The sequence below is a fragment of the Plectropomus leopardus genome, chromosome 18, assembly GCF_008729295.1.
Source record: "Plectropomus leopardus isolate mb chromosome 18, YSFRI_Pleo_2.0, whole genome shotgun sequence".
NCBI classification, from domain to species: domain Eukaryota; kingdom Metazoa; phylum Chordata; class Actinopteri; order Perciformes; family Serranidae; genus Plectropomus; species Plectropomus leopardus.
This window is the reverse complement of record NC_056480.1, coordinates 28,838,978-28,859,238: the sequence shown is the minus strand read 5'-3', so window position 1 is coordinate 28,859,238 and position 20,261 is coordinate 28,838,978. Positions and strand designations below refer to the sequence as shown.

The 20,261-nt window shown below is 39.3% G+C and overlaps 1 protein-coding gene across 1 annotated transcript; it reads left to right on the top strand.

Annotated features, from left to right (window-relative positions):
- The first annotated feature begins 4,612 nt into the window (after positions 1–4,612).
- On the top strand, positions 4,613–20,100 carry zgc:110239 (uncharacterized protein LOC550326 homolog). Its single transcript, XM_042506636.1, has 11 exons — positions 4,613–4,733; positions 7,012–7,071; positions 7,153–7,245; positions 9,044–9,216; positions 11,001–11,262; positions 13,359–13,554; positions 13,691–13,884; positions 14,949–15,040; positions 17,329–17,490; positions 18,260–18,449; positions 19,271–20,100. The coding sequence occupies exons 1-11, from the start codon at positions 4,691–4,693 to the stop codon at positions 19,456–19,458; spliced, it is 1,653 nt and encodes a 550-aa protein (XP_042362570.1). The 5' UTR covers positions 4,613–4,690; the 3' UTR covers positions 19,459–20,100.
- The last annotated feature ends 161 nt before the right edge of the window (positions 20,101–20,261 follow it).

The window sequence follows — 20,261 nt, the reverse complement described above, 5'->3', positions numbered from 1 at the left end:
AAAAATCAAATTTTCTTTGAGAGGGTCATCTGATAGATTTTACTCTCATTGGCAACCACTGATTAGCTATTTAGATCGACTTCCTGCAGGAGAACTTTCTCAGTAATGCTATGTTCCAATCCTGTCTGTTGTCTTGCCAACTATTTGATGAACTGCTACCTGTTTGCCGCCCGTCCCATCCTGTCCTGTCCCCCGCCTTCATCTCATGCACCTGTATGGGGGTGTACCAGTAGTCCTGGCCTCTATAGTCATTTATTTATTTTATTTTATTTATTTATTTATTTATTTATTTATTTATTTATTTATTCATTTATTCATTTATTCATTTATTTTATTTTTTTATTTATTATTTTTATTTATTTATTATTATTACTATTACTATTATTATTATTGTTATTATTATTACTATCATTATTCTTTTTAAAACTCTAAGCCTATTCTACTTTTTACACTGCACTTGTATTTTATGTCTATTTGTGTATGCACATTCTGTTTTACTTACTAAGTTACTTTCTCCTATTTACTTATTTAAAATGTATTTTTATTTATGTACTTATTTATTTACTTTTGGTACTATTATTATTTTCTTGCTTTCCACACTAACAACTAGGTTGTCCCTTGTAGAGGGGGTTTGTGGGAGGGTGGACAGAAGGACCATGAGGCACTGAGCCGGGATAGAAAAATGGGGAAAAAAGTGGAGCATGCCTATGTTCGATGCTCTTGTGCTCTTGTCTTCTCCCCTCAATACCTGCAGCTAAGCTTCTCAACATCTGATTATGTCGCCATGTATACCGGCCCTGTGGTAAACTAATTTTGTGCTTGACAAAATATGTCTTAACATTGCAGTACCTGAACACAATGGGCATGATGGGTCACCATTTACCCAGAGCTTCAAGTTCTGGGTGGTTGGCAACACATCATATGTAGCCCCTATCAGAAATCTAATGCGGCTCACCTGCATACTCCACAGGTCCCTCCAGCTAAGCTTCCTCCTCTCTACACTTTGCCAATTCAACCACTGACCCTGCTTAGCCTGAGCCACTGCCTTAGCTCCCTTATAGTCTCCTCCTGCCTACGTAGCCGTTCCACTACCAGTTTTCTTCTATCATTGGGGCCTGCTGTATTCCACACTGGTTTGCCTGGCCCAAGCCCCAAGCCTCCCGGCCAAACTGAACATTACCTACTATCTCTGCATGCCTTAGAGCAGCATCTGCGTCCTGAACTGCCGCTCTTGGGCTCCATTTTCTCCCCCTGGAAGGATTTGGAACCACACTCCTAACTATTACATCCTTACTCCTGGCTAACAACAACTCTGCCCTAACCTTGGTGCACTTAAACTCCTCTGTTGAGCTAGATACTGGCAGCTGAAGTATCCCTTTCCCATATAATGCCATACTGCTTAGACACCTGGGAGTGCCTAACCACTTCCTAATATATGAACTAACCACCCTTTCCATTCTTTCCACAACAGATACTGGGACTTCATAGATTGACACCACCACTTCAACTTTCCTGGGAGCCCTGACTCATCTATTCTATCCAGTCTTTCAGCGAAATCTTTTATAAATTGCACAACTTGCTCAACATCAATCAAATCATCATAATTTTACCATTGTACCAAGAATGAGATGGATGCAAGGTCACAGTTGACCACCAAATTCAAAACAAGTCATCCTTGAGTCTAAATGGATGTTTGTGCCAAATTTGAAGAAAACCCCTCAAGGACTTCTTGAGATATCAAGCTCACAAGAATGGGACAGACAACTCGAAGACATAGTGCCTCCAGCCACAGCTATCACCAATGTGGAGACATAAAAAGTGTAAAATCAACACTCTAAAAAAACCATAAATACAACAAAAAGAAAAGTTAAACAAAAATACATCACCAAGAAAAAGCAGACACATTAAGACAAACAGCAATATTTATTGTAAAAAACTCAAAAGAGTTTGAAACTGTTGTTGAGTTAAAAATTTGTCCAGCTTAATAAAGTTCTTCCTCCAGTGAAGAGCGTTATTGTAGTTTTTCCAGTATGAAACAGCTCTACTGAGGAACATATGACACTTCATGCTGTAAACCTACACTTGTGTACATCTGGGATGTTGGGGCAACTCTTATACAACAGCAGAGGTTACAGACGTCCTCACACACGCTTTGTAGTACTCTCTATGTAAATGTGATGATGCCAGTTGAAAAAAATTTAAAAGTTTTTGGGTTTTTTTTTTTTGGTCATATTATTTATTTATTTTATTTCAAACATGCCAACAAAATAGAAGAACAAAATAAAGTATAAGCAAGAAAAACAACACCTGAATGCTCATCAAATATATTCAGAAAACAAACAGAAGTCGGAGGAAGTGAATACTTCCTCCGACTTCTGTTTGTTTTCTGAATAATCTTCTAATGTTTTCTGAATAATCTTCTAAACTAAACTAAAACTAAAAAAACTAAACTGAATAATCTTCTAAACTAAACTAATACTAAACATGAATGTTCCGAATTTCTGCCAGAATATTAATCATAAACACCTTGATCTAATCTAGGTTTCTCTTAATATACAGTGCTGCTTCGGTTGTGAATCAGATCTTTTCCAGATTGTAAAATGATTTATTAAAAAAGATGTTTTCAGACCATTTATGTGGAGAGTTGGAGTCAAACCATGCGAGGAAAGCCCTGGAAAACATGGCCTCCAGAAAGTCACGTTACAATATAAACAGAGCTGTTGGTTGCTTTAGGGCCCTGGCTGATTTTGTTTTAAACAGTATTGAAAATAGTTGAGGGTGTACTGTATGAGTATAAACAGTTAAAATTGTGTACATTACTCTGAGGCAACATGGTACCATAGAAGTTTAATATTTTGGGAAATATACTTCTTTGCTTTCTGGTGGTCGAGGCTGCTACATAAAGCACCACCTGCTGTGAGACTGTCACGCTGTGTGTGTTTTGGGGTCAGTAGTTTGACCAAGGACACTTTGACATGCAGACTGGAGGTGCCAGGTATCGAACTACAGATCCTGCAATGACTGGATGATCCGCTTTTCCTCCTGAGCCACAGCCACCTCTTTTAATGCCTGTATCGTAATATTTAATCCTGTTACAATAAACAATCAGATCCCAAAAAGTCCCACAAAGTGATCAAAAGAAAATATCCTCTCCCACTGACTGTTTCTCTCTTCCTCCATCTTTAATCTGGCTGCTCAGTGGCTGCAGTGTCACTGAGTTCACCGCAGCATAACTTTTACTCTGTAACTCCTTGCTCCAGTCCTTTCTTTCTCTCCTCTGCCTGTCTGCACACACTCCTGAGAGCACGCTGCCTCTCCCCACACTGCATTCTGAGATTGAAATATCTGCCTCAGCAACTCTGGACTCTGACCTGTAGTATTGGGCAATAATAGGACCACGTTCTGTAAGATACTGACATCTAGTGCCAACTGTGCTTACATGATTGTTTCCACACACACCCTCAGAAAAAAAGTTGTAAATCTGTAACTCAGTGAGGTGTCATTAAATTGTGTTTTTCAGTGACTTGATTTATTGATAATATATATTTTTAAAAAAGAAAAGAAACCAATAAAAACGAGAACCTCCACAGCTCCACCCTCCTGTCCAAATATGGTCACCTCTGGTTTAAAAAAAAAAACCAAAATGACAAAATGCCGCACTCAGTAGTCCGAAAACCAATGTCTGATATCACAGTATTGCTGTGATTTCCTACTTTGTCGTGCTGTATCCTGCAGACAAAGAATGACTTGGATCAAAGAGTTGTCTACAGTGGCCGCGATTAGTTCAGGCAGCCGGACTAAAGGTGACCTAAGGGTGCGGAGCTCTCTTTCTGTTAGTTACACCCAGGGTTCCCCCAGATCTTTAAAGTCCTAAAACGCATTGAATTTATTAATCTAAAAATAATGCCTTAATTTTTTTACTAAGTTGACTTACATACACATTTTTTAGAAGTCTTAAAAATGCTCAGATGTGGGAAGTAGTATTTTATGAAAAGGTTTTTTTTTCTGATGTTGCATAATCTCAAAATATTTAGTAACTAACATCTTTTTTTTTTTTTTTTTTTTTTTTTAATAATTGTATTATTTCCTCCTCTTAAACTTGCCATTATGGGAAGCCAAGCAGTGGAAGCTCACATGTAGAGGGAAAAGCACAAAATTGCCAAGACAAATGGCTAGAAACGCTAGATATTTCCCACTTTATTTTCTCCTCACTGGAGAAAAAAGGGCACGTTTTATGTTATAGGAAACATTTTGGCCAAATTAATTTGTCCTTAACCTGTTGCTTAGCCTGTTGCCTCCGCGACCCGGCCTCGGATAAGCGGACGAAAATGGATGGATGGATGGATGACCCTCTCATCAGTCAACAACAGGAGACACATTTCCTCTCACACACAAGTATCATACGCTGGCAGCTGTTGGCACCAATACATCCATAGTTTGCACAGTACAAGCTTCTCCCTAAAGGTTATTTAGTCATATGACACAAATCACATGATTCACAAATAAATCCCGCCTCTCGTCTCTCATTGGAGGACACTCCTCCGCACCACACTGTGATTGGTTTAGAGACAATGTCCGTTTTTGCGGCTAGTTATTTAATAAGTGTTTTTGGGCAGCAGTAGATTGCAGAGTCATGTGTTTTAGTTTTAACTTAGTCTGACTGCCTTGTCTCTTGTCTTCTGCTCGAACAATGCGTTGGTTCCTCGCAGCGGTTCTTCTGTGGACTGTCATGGGTAAGAGACTGTATTTAATGCGCCACTTTGTGTTTGCAGTTAGCTAGCGTTAGCTAAGATACATGCTATGAAAGAAGCTAGCGGTTAGTGTTGTGGATGCTTTTTATAACTAATCGCTTACGTTGCTAAAAAATAATTTCAGAATTAAGCACTTCACTACAGCAGTGACAGATACATATCAATACTATTATCATAAATAAATTCAAATACCGAAAAAGTGTCTGGTTCCGTCTCCGTTGAGTGCTGATAAACACACAAGGTGTCAAACCAAACTTAAGGCAAACAATTTTTCAATTTAGAGTAGACCTACTTATCAGGACGGCTGTGTGGATCTGAAAACATGCTTCATGATAGCAGATGACACCGCATGAAGTCGTCTTAGATTCGGCATATTTGCAACACACCATGCTACACTTTGATGAAACTATGGGTTGTTTGTCTACAGATTTACTTTAGGCGTTCAGTGCCAGTATAAAAGCCTGAAAGCTAATATGTTTGAACAAATGTGGAACTCGGGTGAGTTGCTGAGTCGTAAAATTTCCCCAAAAACTGACCCTTAAAAGACGTCAGTTTATTGTTAAAACCGAAAGAATTCAACATTGACTGAAGTACCAAATTTTTCTGGCTAATATTTGCTTTGACTTGCTTTGTAAGTGATAAGGACACACAGCCAGAGCACATGTCCAAAGACAGCTATCAGTATTCCAACCAGGGCCGTGCAGGGACCTTTACAGGGCCAGGTGCTTTCATTTTAAAAGGGGCTCTCGGATTTTACAACTTTAATTTAATTTACAGAATAACTTGCTGAATTATAGCCACCTTTATTCAACAAAATTTGATAGGGAACCATAAACCAAACTGCATCACATTCTATCATGGAGGGAGATCATGAAAAATAAACATAATAAAAGTATGACTGTGTAGTCATTTGAGCTGACATTCCCTTTGTGAGAAATCGCATGATACTTGGGCATAGTCAGGGTCATCCTCAACAGCAATCACTTAAAAGTTTCATATAACATTTTAAGAATTTGGTATTGATAGTTCAAATTACTGCTGGGCAATATGGGCTGAAAATTGCAATATTTTAAGGCTACATCTCTATATATTATGTCTTGATGTCTAAATCTCCTCAAAAGCACTTCATTAATGCTAGAAGTGGAAGACAGAATCGAAATATTTTTTAACTTTTTTTTCATCAAATTCCCTCATTGTTGTGACAGTATTGTAGAAATGACTATTGGGGGGCACCCGCTTTACCAACTGAGCTACTGGGCGCCCCCCATTATTCATTTCTGCAATATACAGAGGCTGTGTCGATTCTGGCCGTGGGCCTTTGCTGATTTGCGCCCCCCCCCCCCCCCCATTTCACGCTTAAGCTGTCCTGTTAATAATGGCAAAAAAAAAAAAACCCCAAAAATAAGTGTCTTTACAATTTCAATAGTTTTGCTTGTTTGTGCCCCCTGTAAATAAATTAATTAAGAAATTAATAAAAATAAATAAATATATATTCTTTGATTTTGGTGCTTTCTTTTTCTTAATTTAAAAAAAATACAGCAGAATAACTTAAGCTTATAACTGGATTTCATGTAATGTGCAGTATAGTGTAATTTTACCTGTATATCAAATGTGAGAAGATTTGTGTCTTTCATCATCCTGTTTTGCAGCTCGAAGCACCCACACCAAGATAATTTTTTAGATGACAATTAGAGTTATATGTATTCATCTTTAAAAAAAAAAAAAAGGTATTGCTATTATTATTTGGATAAGATCAATTTTGAGATCAATTTTTTTTTAACATTCATCTTTTTGTCATACTTTTGTCTGTGGTTTTTTACTTATTTATTTGAATGTATTTTCTTTTTTATTTATTTTTTTAAATGATATGACTTAGACATCACAGGTCATTCTAAGCCAGCAGGAGTGGGGAGCAGAGGGGATGAGAGGGTAAGATAAAAGGGCTGCTTTTCTTCAGGAGTATTAAAACCGGCAAAATTTGTAAAACAAATGGGCACATATGGACGACATGTGGCTATGATTAATTATTATTCACTGCACAGCACTAAATAAGAATTTTAAAACAAAAAACAAAACAAATTCTTTTTAATGGCTTGATAGAAGGGCATTTTGAGCATGGAGAGGCAAAGGGGCAGGTGCTCAAGCACCCTCAGCCTTATTCCAACTAACATTCCTGTTTGTTTCAGAAAAGTACATGGATATGTACAATGACACCACTGAAAATGTAGTTTTTATTGTAACACTTCTTGTTTGTTTTCAGCTGCAGAGGGGAAAGCAGTCCCTTCCCCTCCAAACTTTGGAGACAGCTATCATGTCAAAGGTAAGCTGTTCAACATTAGTTTACACATCGCCCCCTTAGAGTTTAGCCTCATTACAAAACTGTTTCACATCTCCCTTGCAGGAGTGATCTCTCTGCCCTATGCTGAGATCAAGGAGCCATTTGAGGCCTGGTTTGATCTAGCAGCAAAGTCCAGCCGAATAGACTACTACCATGGTAAGAAAGCTCCTGACCCGTGGCTGAGTGTGTGTTTTTTACTGCTCGGCTGGATTAGTGATGTGAAACTGAGAACATGTTGTGTCAGACTCTGTGTGAGCAGAGCAGAGCAGAACATGAAGCACTCAGTGCATTAACAAAGAAGTGGAAACAGAGTGAGTGAGCAATTTTTTTTCTGTTGGCTCATCTTACACTCTCATATGACTTTGAGCCTATACTTCTCCCTCTCTTTTGTTGAGGATCGTTTTTATAAGCGTTGTCTCTTGTATCCTTTTCATCCTGAAGAAGTCAAATGTCAGAATTGAAGTTTCTCAGTGACAGTGGTAAGTGGAAGTCATAATATCAAATGGATAAGAAACTTGTCACAACAGCAGAATTATGTATTTCTGGTCCCTTTTAAATATTTTATTTTTATACATCCTGTCTTTCTGTTGCTTTCAGCTCACTTGTACCTTAAATCACAGGAGAGTTAGGGCACTTCCTGAACTGGATCCTACAAACTGCATCACAGAGTCAGTATGTTTCCATGCACATTTTAGTCAAGCAATGGTCATTGCTCGGCAAGGCCATTTAATTGTACAAGTGTAAAAGCAGTAGGGGAGAATCCATTTTTTTGACGGAAATATGTCTGACTCCACCATGGAAGGTGGAGATAGGTCCTCTTTCAGTTATTTGCAACGTTACTTTTACAGTATAGATGGAATCACAATCAAAACTGTTTATTTACAATAACTTTGTGGTAGAAAAATGCTGCATCAAGTCCATCTAGTCAAACTGTGCTGAGCAAGCTCTGCATTCATTAATCAGTTTCAAGCCACTGCAAAACACAGCCTTACTGACAAGGATTTGAAGCCATTCTATCAAAAACACCAGACTCTCCTGAAAGAAAAAGTCACTTTACTCCACTGAACAGCAGAACTGCTGCTCTACCGCTGCCTCCATCTGTGGTTTCATGTTGTTGTTGTCTTTTTTTTGTTTAAAATAAGTATCAACTGCTATCTTTTCAAGTTGTATGCCCCTCACCTAAGCCAAAATTAAAAACACAGCTTGCTCTTCAGTGCTAATATTTTTTTTTTAATGCCTGACCCGTTTTGCAGCACCCTCCCCACCCCCATGACTAACAAACAGTCCCTATCTCTAATCACTAAGGGAGGCAAGCGCAGTGATGAGTGTAAGTCTGCTTGTAGTGAGCTGTGAAAGCTGTTTGAAGCACCCTTCATGAAGGTTTGGGGTGTAAATACAGCAGCGAGTTTTCTGACAAACGTCCCTCTCTGCAGCAGGAGCAGGTGCTGTCTCAACTTTAACAATTTCACAGTCTACACTTAAAAATAAACTGAACACACACTTTTTGATAGACTGGAGAAGTGTTTATTTGATCCTAAATACAATATAACATTTAAGATGTTGTTGGATGTTGTCTATGGAGCAGCTCCAGACTTTATATGTGATTGAAGTAGGTTTCTGGAGAGAGGAGCTCATGTTCACAGATATTGACTGAACTTTCCTCGACCATAGAAATTACATATTGGTATTATTCATTTAGGTGGTGTTTCCCTTTAAGTCTATGTCTTAGTTTAAGTAGTTTATTTTTGTAAGGAAAGTTGCACTATTTTTATATGGAGCATCTTCCATGATGAGCATAAGACAGCGTTGCATGTGATCAGTAAGTCAGCATTCCTCTCCCTGCATGTTGGTTTGGGTTAGAAGTCAATGTGTCGAACCCTCTGAGTAGGCAGGCAAAGGAGCACAGGGTCTGGTTTGGAAAATGTCCTAAACTGACTCCATTGATGATCAACAGGCCAGGTGTCCACCTTCCAGCTGGGGATGGAGCAGCAGTGGGGCGTTGCCTATAAAATCACTCCTGAGACCACAGAGAAGGAGCTGAATGTGATGAAGTGTTTCCAGGCCAATGGAACAAAGGATGAAGCGGTCACAGCACAGGCGTCGCTGCCTGATGTGCAGGGCTTCCAGGTCTGTGAGAGCAAAACACCCTGAGCAATACAGCAAACACCAAAGTGCAGTTATTAGAGTGATTTCTTATCTGTCTTATTACCATAAGCAATCTTGAAGACTGTCAGTCTTTGATATCTGAGCAAATTGTCTTGATTTCTTACTAAACCATGGGAGGGTGACAAGAAACTTGACAAGAAATAGCACAAAAAGCTAGAAATTAGTAAAAAAAAAATAAAAAAAAAAAAAAATATATATATATATATATGTATATATATATATATATATATATATATATATATATGTGTGTGTGTATGTGTGTATGTGTGTGTGTGTGTATATATGTGTATGTGTATATATATATATATATATATATATATATATATATATATATATGTGTGTTTGTGTATAACCTGAAAATGAGCTAAGAAAAACAAGGAAAAGAATCCCTCATAAAATAAACTCAAAGAGCTAAAATTAATATTTTTGTTCTTTTTTAAATAACCTTATTTTAAACATATGTTTAGAGAATTATAAATATAGGGTTTTTTTGTACACCCCCCCCCCCCCCCCCCCCCCCCCTTGTGGGACTCTACTTGCCAAGATGCTCATTAATTTTTTTTTTTAATGTTTTTGAAAGAAATCAAATCAATTTTCACTTTTTTCAGAGTTAAAATGCCAGTGAAGAAAATTGATGTCGATATAGGTATTAAAGGTTTAACAAACTAATCTAACCCTGAGCTGTGATCTGATGAACTCTGAGATGTAAAACTCATAGTTTTCAGTTCCAGAACAGCTGATCAGAGTTTGTTCAGTCAACTCTGAGTAAGGTCACTCTGAGTTAAGCTCGTGCACTGTGAATGAAAAAAGCCATCATCGATGGAGCTCTGATACTACAATTCACCATGGCAACAGTTAAGAAAAAAAGGGCACAGCCTTCATTTTAATCAGGTGCACATGGAGATATTAATTATTCAGATCCTGAGCTTCCTGCCAGAGTTCTGCAGGACTATGATATAATGTTTGTCATGTATTTGTAGGCCGAGAGGCTCAGAGTGACTGAGGAGGGATCCCTCTTCCAGGACGGACAGACATGCAATAGATGTTGTAAAGAACAATAAAATTACACTAGATGACAGAGAGAAAAGGAAGGAGAGCAACAATAATGGTAACAATAACATAACATGAAACAATAGTAATAGACATAAATATTAATAAATATTGTAGTTTATGTATGTGGCGATAACAGTCATGTGCATAATGATAGTGGAGGCATGACTAATAATAATGGCAGTAGTAGTTGGCGTCGTGCAACCATGATCCACAATCCAGACACAGCCGCCCCACCCTGTTCTCTCCCAGACATATTATATATATTAACATATAATCTCAAATATTATACAAAATTATGTTCCATCAGTGCGACCAGTCGTATCATAAATCATGGCTTTCCTGCTGGCAGTGCTTAGGATCCTAAATAGATCTCTCATCAGAGGTCATGGATGTAAAATGTAAGTGCAGCACGATTGGTGCAGGGAGGCGTACAACAGCGTGGTGGTTATTCCAGTGGTGGATTTGCATTTCAGCTGTCACAGAACCTCGTGTAACACTCCCTGACATTGAGACAGTCTGATTTCCTCTGCAGTCTTAACGAGTGACATAGAAGTTGATTGTCTGTTTGCTGTAGTCTCCATGCTCTGCACCAGTGCACGCTTGTCGTGATACTAAGCAACAAATGTGTTCAATGTCGGCAAAATGCTCTCACAGTTTCTGTCTGGGTGCTTAATGTCAACCCTCCCCCACAGTTCCTGAGGATGGAGTACTATGGAGGTTCCCTGTGTGAAGTCTGGCAAAATGTGACCACTGTGGGCTACAAGAAGAACACGTACACACTGTGGGTGACCCACTCAGAGAGAGGTGTTGATGCCAAGGACGAGCCTGCCACACCCCTCCACTATGAGATGATGGGATACAACACGCTGCTGGGCTCACATTATGACAAATACTTGGTGGACTACAAAGAGTTCAGCACTCATGTGGATCCTAAAGTCTTCTTGCTGCCTGAAGGTTTGTGCTCTGCAGAAGAGTGTTTTTATGTAGTATAGTTGTTTCTCATTCTGTCTTCAGTGAAGCCCATCTTATCCATGTTCACTAGGCTTTAAGTTTGATCACACTCTGTTTACCTTCCCTCAGACCGCTACCTGAATGTTTACTGCTGCTGAAGTACTGTGGTGACTCTCGGCACCTAAAGCCAAGTATACACTGTACGATGTTAGCCTGTTTTGGGCCTGATTTTTCAGCCACACGACTCATTTTGAAGTTGGGCCGAATTTCAGTTGCGTTTGGCGTCATTTGACGTGCAGTTTTCAGGGGGTGGTTAGGACCGATCATCTGCTCCTGAACAGCCGTCGGACGGTCAGATAACTTTCTGACATGTCAGACATTTTGGTCGGCCAATGCAGGCTCTCGCACTTTTTAAGCAAGGCCATGATTCAGTTCCTCAGTGTCAGTGCCTTTTTCTCACTTGACCTGCACAAAGTGACAAACAGAGCATCTAAAAACACCATGGCAACACAATGCTGGACATCCCCTGATTAAAACTAATGTTAGCGACAAGTAGTCATGACATAGGAAGTGCAATTTATGGCTGGAACATTAGCATATGGTTAACTATCAAGTTAACAGTAAAAGTAGCTAGTTTACCTCGAGTTCTCTCTGCAAAATGGACAGGCCATACTGTCCATGTCCTCCAAACCATCTGAGAGTCCAAATGTGCCCATGCCTCTTTGTCTTGGAGGTTTTGCCACACAGGACTGCACAGATTATCAAGGCAGTACGCTTCTGCCTTGTTAACATTGTTGCTAATAACTGCCTCAACATTTTCAAACTAATCTTTATTGACAGTTGTCAATAGCCAGGACGGTCCATTTTTACAGGTACAGTGTGAGCTCTCAGGTGGAGGCTTGACAATCAGACTGTACAGTGTGAGCACATGAATGCTGAGCCTTGGCTTTACCTCACAGATGATTCACTTATACAGTATGAGTTGGAGTTAACGTTTCTAAAATTGTACTGTGTATGCCCAGCTTAAGTCATTGTGCTGTCACAAGTTACACTGTCACAATTAGAAAAATGTAAGCCGAAATACCCGAAGAGCTGCCAGCATTAATCTCAGAACACACTGACTATGGTCTGACCATGTTATTTAGAGATTACATTAGCATATATGATGGTTGTTTCCACCAGCCTACAGTACTGACAGCTCTCATTTACTCAAGCAGTGTAACAAAGCACAATAATTTATATACAACAATAACAACAATATAAAATATAAATATAATATAAACACAATAACTTCACTGCTAAAAGCATGTACGAGTGCTTAGATGACATTAACCAACCCGAAAGAACAATCTTATAAACTAATTAACACTAACATTAGGCTGCACTTGTTGCTATAGCAACGGTAAACATGCAAGTAGTGGGATTTATTCGTGTAGCCTTAATATCTTCTAACATTGTACAGATCCCATACTTTCATTATGGTTCACTTTTATGGTAATCCATGTGGTGTTTTGGTTTGTTTGGTTTTTAAATGGCAATTGAATTACAAATTATCTCATCATACCCAGACCCTCCACATTTCAGTTTTTCTCTCCACGTGTCAGCTTTATTCACAAAATAGTTTTCAACTTGATTCTTGACATTAACAAACTTAATTACTGGATAGCCCCTTGAGATGAACAATGTCTTTTTAGAAGAGGGTCCAACATAAATAATACACAATACAATACAACAGTCATACATACATACATACATACATACATACATACATACATACATACATACATACAGTTAAGGCTCTCATACACCCACCTACCCACACACCATTCCCATTAGCTCTTTACACCCATATAGAATGAGGAAAATTAAATAACCCAAGTGATAGTAAAAATAGTTATAGTAAAAATAAAAGTATCAGTAATGTTCTGATTATACTACACACATATACATATATGTACTTAAATATATGCAAACATATTTACACACCTTCAGGTGAAGACAATAGTATCAGCAATAATAATAATAGTTCTAACAATAACAAAAGCAATGTAGGAAAGGAAAAACAAAGTATTTTCTGTTTTGTGTGTTTTCCCCTGTAGGGATGAGCTGTGGGGGGTTTCCTGGTCCAGGAGTAGAGCACCACATGCTGGCCAATCCAATGAAAGATCTCATCCACACCTCAGCATCAGGCCACTCACAGAGCATATTTGAGCATTTCAAGAAAAAGTTCCAGCGTCAGTACAGCGATGAAAGAGAGCATGAGAAAAGGCAGCATTCTTTTGTTCATAACCTCCGGTGAGAGGAACATGAAATATTGATAAGTTGTCACACTGCAGCAATACAAATATTTTCTTAAAGCACATAGTCATGAATAACAGGAGTCCAGCTCTGATATACTGTATATCTGATGAATGTTTCTGTGTTACTGTAGGTACATTCACTCCAAGAACAGAGCAGGGCTGTCCTTCTCGCTTGCCCTCAACTCTCTGTCAGATCGCACCATGTCGGAGCTGGCTGTCATGAGGGGAAGGAAAAGAGGAAAGACCCCAAACAAAGGGCTCCCCTTCCCCGCAGAGATTTATGAAGGAGTACAAGTGCCTGAGTCACTTGACTGGAGGCTTTACGGTACGGATATACAATCTACAATGTTAACCAAGATGCATCTTCCTGCCAGGATCTCCTAGTTTGTATGCCTCTGTGCTGTTGATGTCAGTGGTTGGAGAATATCTTGATGTCAACGTAAACTTGACCTTTGACTTTTTGGATATAAAATGTCATCAAATCCTTTGACCTTCAATCACCAAATTCTAAAAGTTTTTGAGTAAGTTGATGTTTGTGGCAAATTTAAAGAAAATTTCCTCAAGATGGTCTTGAGATATTGCATTGACAGGAATGAGTTGGACTCAAGGTCTCAAATACTTTGACCTTTTGAAAACCCAAATCTAAGCAATTCATCGTGTAGTCCAAGTGAACGTTTGTACCAAATTTGAAGAAATTCCCTCATGTCAAGAAGATTTCCCAATCATCTGTCTGTCCTTCTGTCCCATTCTCACGCAGGGGATATTTTTTTGTCAATTTCTTTTTGCAAATTTGACACAAACTGTTTCTTGGCTAACGTTATTTGCCGTTACATTGTACATAATTTTCAGTTCATATCGCAATATAAAACATGTTTTCTGATTTATAAAGTTACAAACGCAAGAAGATAACAAGTGAGTCACTCACCCATCTTTTAAGTGTTTTTGTCTCCAGTCTGATCTCGAAAGTACAGCTGATAGCTGCATGTTTAGTTACATGAAGTAACAGAGGTGCAGATTTAATGAATCCAGTGTGGACAAAAAACTCCAGTGTTATACAATGCCACCTGATGGTTAGACACTCGTTTTTTGTTGGGACACGGTGTCATTCCATTAAGGATTGACTACTGAATCATGTGGGGTGCCTGGTAAAAATTTGGTTAACTGGCCTGGTCTAATATTTGGCTCAACTCTAATACAGAATTAGTGACACAGATCTTTGATGGCTTTGGCTTTGAAACTCTGCTGATTGTATAGATTTTCTGTGTCACTGTGGGGAAGATGTGTGTGAAGCAGCTGTGTTTTCACAGACATGAATGTAAACTGAGTAACTTGAATGGAACATACAACCACAAGAGGATAACTCTACTTACCTCAGCTCTGCTCTTGCAGGTGCTGTGACCCCAGTGAAGGACCAGGCCATCTGCGGCTCCTGCTGGAGCTTTGCCACCACAGGAGCAGTAGAGGGCGCTCTCTTTCTAAAGGTGAAAGCTTGCACCACAGCCACTGGCCACATTCCAATGTTTTTAGCTGACGGGACTACTCTCCTATGCTCTCTGAAGCCACAAATGTTCAGTTCAGCAGTTCATCTGTTCATGTTTTGATAGATTTGCATTGCTTTTTAAAATATGTAAGACATGTTACGATATAACTAAAATAATAATATGTATAGCAGCAGGGGAACGGGTTATTTATGCAGAAAAACATCATATTAAATAGAAACAAATAATGTACCGAATACACGTCTATAAGTGAAAAAGTAGGGCAGTTTTGATGTGAGGTACAAATAATGTGACAGATTTCAACTGAATAACACAAATTCAAACACCAATTCAGTAACAAAAGTTACAAATCATCAATGAGAAATACAGTATTACTGTTGTGTAAGAGTTAACTAAGGATGGTCCTTTATGTGCAAAAATCTGCATCAGATGCTGTTTATTTGCCGTGCAGCTCTTTTGTCTCCATTGAGCTTCCCTGTGAGTGGAAACCGGTCCTTCCCTTCAGAGGAGGGGCGGCTCCACAGGACCACTCATTGTGCCACTTTCACTCACATTAGACAGACGGGACTGTGTGCGAAGAAATAAAACAAAGTAATTGTCAGTCCAGCCCTGCCTCCATCCCATGCAAGGAAAAGCTTCAAGGCATTCCTTTTACCTTGTTGCCGAGCAACACGATCCAAACATTGGATGGATTATTATGGGATTTGAAAGTGCACCACTGATCCGACCAAATTCTCTGACTCTTTCACCGACACACTGTCTTGACTTTTTCTCTATCCTTGTGCCAGAAGATGTTTAAATTGGAAAACTTTGTCAGATTTTCTGTCCAACCTGTCCAAGAGGTATTTTTGTTGGTGCTGCTGTTTTAAAGACAACTGGATTGCTTTCCATTTTCCCCAGAGTCTGGCAACTACCAACAACACAGGATACACTGCATTTTGTTTTCCAGAGTTACAGCTGTTACTCCACTGTCCTCCTAACTGCAAAGAAGTTACACTGATACTCTTGGTTAACTCTGGAATGGAGTGTGAGATGGACAGGCGGTTTGGTAAAACATTTGCAGGGATGTTGTTGTGGTGAAGAGGGAGTTTAGCCAGAAGGCAAAGCTTTCGATTCACTGTTCCATCTGCATCCTAACCCTTGCCTATGGTCATGAGCTTTGGGTAGTGACTGAAAGAATAGGTGGCAGACGCAAGCAGCTAAAATTTATTTTCTCTAAAGGGTGTCTAGACTCAGCCTTAGAGTTAGGGTGAGGAGCTCAGGTATCTGGAGGGGGCTTAAATTAGCGTCATTGCTGCTTTGCATCTAAAGGGGCCAGTTGAGGGGATTTGGGCATCTGATCAGGATGCCTCCTGGACGCCTCCCTTTAGAAGTGTTGCAGGCAACTGGTAGGAGGCCCTGGGGCAGATCTGGAACACACTGGAGGGATTATATATCTCATCTGGCCTGGGAGCACCTCAGGGCCCCCCAGGAGGAGCTGTATAAGCAGATGAAAATGGATGGATGGATGGATGGACCTGCACGTGTACATGTATAGTGCTAAGACACTACTTGTCACAGGTCCAAGGTTTAAGGTTTCTTTATTACTACCCAAGGGTTAATTTGTTTAGCAGACATGGCCGTCAGTAATCCAAAATAAGGCATCAACACAACACAGATTTTAAGACATTAAAACAAAATACACAAAAGCAAGTATCATCTAGTATCAAAGTACAGGTGATTGATGCTACAATACAAAGTGCCACATGCTTCTCAGTTTTTTAAATGTTCATACACACTCACACACAGATAGCACAGCCATCAGGAGAGATTTGGGGGTTCAGTGTTTTTTTCCGAGTTTTTCGACATGTGGACTGTTGGAGCCGGGAATCAAACTGCTGGCCCTCTGATTAGTGGACAACCCGCTCAACAGCCGCCCTAAATATGTTTTTGAAATACACAGTCTTAAAGAAGTGTGCTTCTGAGCAGTGGGTAGTGTGTGGCGTGCTGCAGCGGGGTGTTCTGCACTGATGAAAGCAAGAAAGAGTTGGTTTGGAGGTGCTTACATGACCCCACCAGGTGCAACACCATAATTTATCAAGTGATCCATTGGGTTCATTTGAAATTTAACTCTGTTAAAATATTAATTATAAATCTTACTGTTTGTTCTCAAACCATCTCTTTGTTTTTGGTGCTTTTTTGTTTTGTTCTGCAGAGAGTGGGATTGATGCAGAGTATGACATGTTACTACTGTGTGTGAAGTGTGCTGAAGCTTTGCTGCTCTCTGTCAGACGGGCTCCCTGCAGGTCCTGTCTCAGCAGATGCTGGTGGACTGTTCCTGGGGTTTCGGCAATAACGGCTGTGACGGAGGGGAGGAGTGGAGAGCATACGAGTGGATCATGAAACACAGAGGCATCGCCACAACAGAAACTTACGGAGCCTATATGGGAATGGTGAGATGTTTCCAATATGTGAAGCCTGTAACTGTTGATGCAGAATAACCTGTACAGTCAGTTTTTAGGTGGTTTTTATGTCATCTGTGCTGCGGGGGGAAAGATGTGGTTGAAGCATGTTTTCACAGACATGGGTATAAACTGTAAGAGAAACCTGACTGGTGTGTAGAGGGGGAAAAGGCAAAAATTCTTGAAGAAAAAAAACGCCAAATTTAAACAAGAACAAAAAACAAACATGCTTCTAAACAACATTTCCTTCAGTCCCTCCCCAGTGCTTAGAAAATGTATTTGACACACCTCCTCCTTTTTACACCACCCACACCCCATAAACAAGAAACAGTCCCTAAGTTATATTTCAGTGTTGGTTTCTAATCATGGTCTGAATTCATTTTTTTTAAAAATAATGTATGTTGAAAAAAGCTGTGATATAACAATGAAAAAGCAGCGAACCACTTTACTACTTTAGTGAAAAAGTAGTATAATAAGGACTATCGATGGTCATTTCAGTGTTTGGTCTTTAAAATTTGCCTCAAAGTCACGAAAGAGTTGTTGAGGAGGAGGGCCCTCTGCATTAGCTGTTTGATTGGCCAGTAAGTGGTATTTGAGACTCGACATACTCCACTGGTAACTCGACTCACATCAACAGTAAATGCAAATAACCTTGGTCGTGTCAAGTTAACTTTGACAGCCCTAGTAAGTCCAGACTGGTTTCCAGTTCTGCTCCACTACAGGGTTCAGTGTTAAATGTTGTGCCTCCGTCTCTGAACAGAATGGATTTTGCCATGTGAACGCCTCCCAGCTCACTGCACAGATCCAGAGCTACACCAACGTGACATCAGGAAACGCAGAGGCCCTCAAGATGGCGCTCTTTAAAAACGGCCCTGCAGCAGTCAGTATCGACGCCTCACATCGTTCATTTGTTTTCTACAGCCATGGGGTCTATTATGAACCGGCCTGTGGTGAGTTTCCCTCTCTCTGGTGGGCACACTTTTCACAATGGTCTTCCTCGCTCTGTAACTGGGTTTGATTTAATATTAAAAACATTATATATATTTTTACGAAAAGGAGAAATGCAGGGGAAACCCAGAAATCCCTCAAAAGGGCTTGACAAGTGGGGTTCCCTAAGAAAATATTAAGGCAAGGCAGCTTTATTTATATAGCACATTTCATACAACAGGTCAATTCAAAGTGCTTTAAAGAGCAATAAAAAAAACATGGTAAAGGATTGCAGAGTTGCCATGAAAGAGTAAGAGATAAGATATAAAAGGTAAAATTAAGAACTAAAAAATTCACCATTAAAAATACCAAAAGTGCAGACAAGAGATGCAAAGATAAAGCAGCATATTAGTAGCATAAAGTAAATAAAGTAGCATATTTTAACTGATTTTAAAGTCCAGGTTAAACTATTTTTGCACTTATTACAGTCTGGAGTATAGGCAGTGTAAAAAGGGAATGTATCAATTACTATATATCTCCTAACCCTGATCAAAAACAATTATAAGATTGTTTATTGAGAGGGCTCAATTTGCACCAATTGTTAGCAAATATACACAAACATAGAAAAGATTGATAAATATACAAATGCAGCATGAATATGATTAATACATTTACATAACTAGTTCATACAATGCTCTTATAGAGGGATATGTTTCTCTGATTTTTTTTTAAATGATAAAGGAGAAAGTTTAACCAGGTGAGGAGGAAGTGACTTATACTAAATTGATACTAATTTGGGGTGAACTGGTTGGTGATTATGGAAGTATGGTGCTTGTGTTTCCAGGTAACACCACAGATGATTTGGACCACGCTGTGCTCGCAGTGGGTTACGGCACCCTGAACGGGGAACCGTACTGGCTGATAAAGAACTCCTGGTCCACATACTGGGGCAATGACGGCTACATCCTCATGTCTATGAAGGATAACAACTGTGGCGTCACCACCGATGCCACATATGTCACTCTGGCATAGCTTTGCCCGTTTCCTCTATGTGTAACTATGTTAGTGCCACTATGTGAGTGCCTGAGGGTGAGTGACACCTAATGCTGGATGTGTTGAGGTGAGCTGAGCTGCTTGGTGATAATAACACATTAACTGTGAATTAAGATGCTGCACAACTCACACACAGAGCAAAGCCACTTTTTCCAAACGTGGTTTTGACAAGTTTATTGCCGGCGGCACAAAGCTGCAATGCCTTCATTTCAGTTGTACAAAGATCATTTTGTGACTTTTTTTTCACTTGTTCTTACACTTTTTAATTTGTTGCATTCAAATCAAAAATAAAAAATGGTGAAGTTTTCTATTTGCTGGCTTCAGTGACATCGCTGGTTGATGTAACATACTGACATGCTTTCAGAAGTCATGCAAAGGAATAATGCGTTAGATTTTATGCATTGAAATCATACTGGCCTCAAATATCTTTGCTTTAAAAATAACATCTTTTGCCTAAATAACATTGTATGACCTGAGTGTATGATCCATGCCTTGAGTTTTTTTTATGTATTACACATCAATGTACACAATAACAGCCCTTAAATGGGAAAAATGCACAGATTCAAGTCATAGCAAGTCAGTTTACATATATAGTAAGTATAATAAAGAAATGATACACAATGCTGAAATCAATCTCTTCACATGCTGATCACAATCACATCCCATGGTTTCTATAAAAAAACTAAGAGTTAAATTAGTATGACAAAATGCTACATAAGGCATGCAATCTCACTCAAAAAGCCGTTTCCCCTCTCAGCTTGAGAATAAGAAGGTAGAGAATG

What these genes read in the sequence shown, in the direction of transcription:
- zgc:110239 (XM_042506636.1), top strand. Translation starts at nt 4,691, where the DNA reads ATGCGTTGGTTCCTCGCAGCGGTTCTTCTGTGGACTGTCATGG. An exon ending in CCGAATAGACTACTACCATG is followed by an intron (nt 7,246 to 9,043) that starts GTAAGAAAGCTC and finishes GATGATCAACAG; the next exon opens with GCCAGGTGTCCACCTTCCAG. An exon ending in CTGATGTGCAGGGCTTCCAG is followed by an intron (nt 9,217 to 11,000) that starts GTCTGTGAGAGC and finishes CCTCCCCCACAG; the next exon opens with TTCCTGAGGATGGAGTACTA.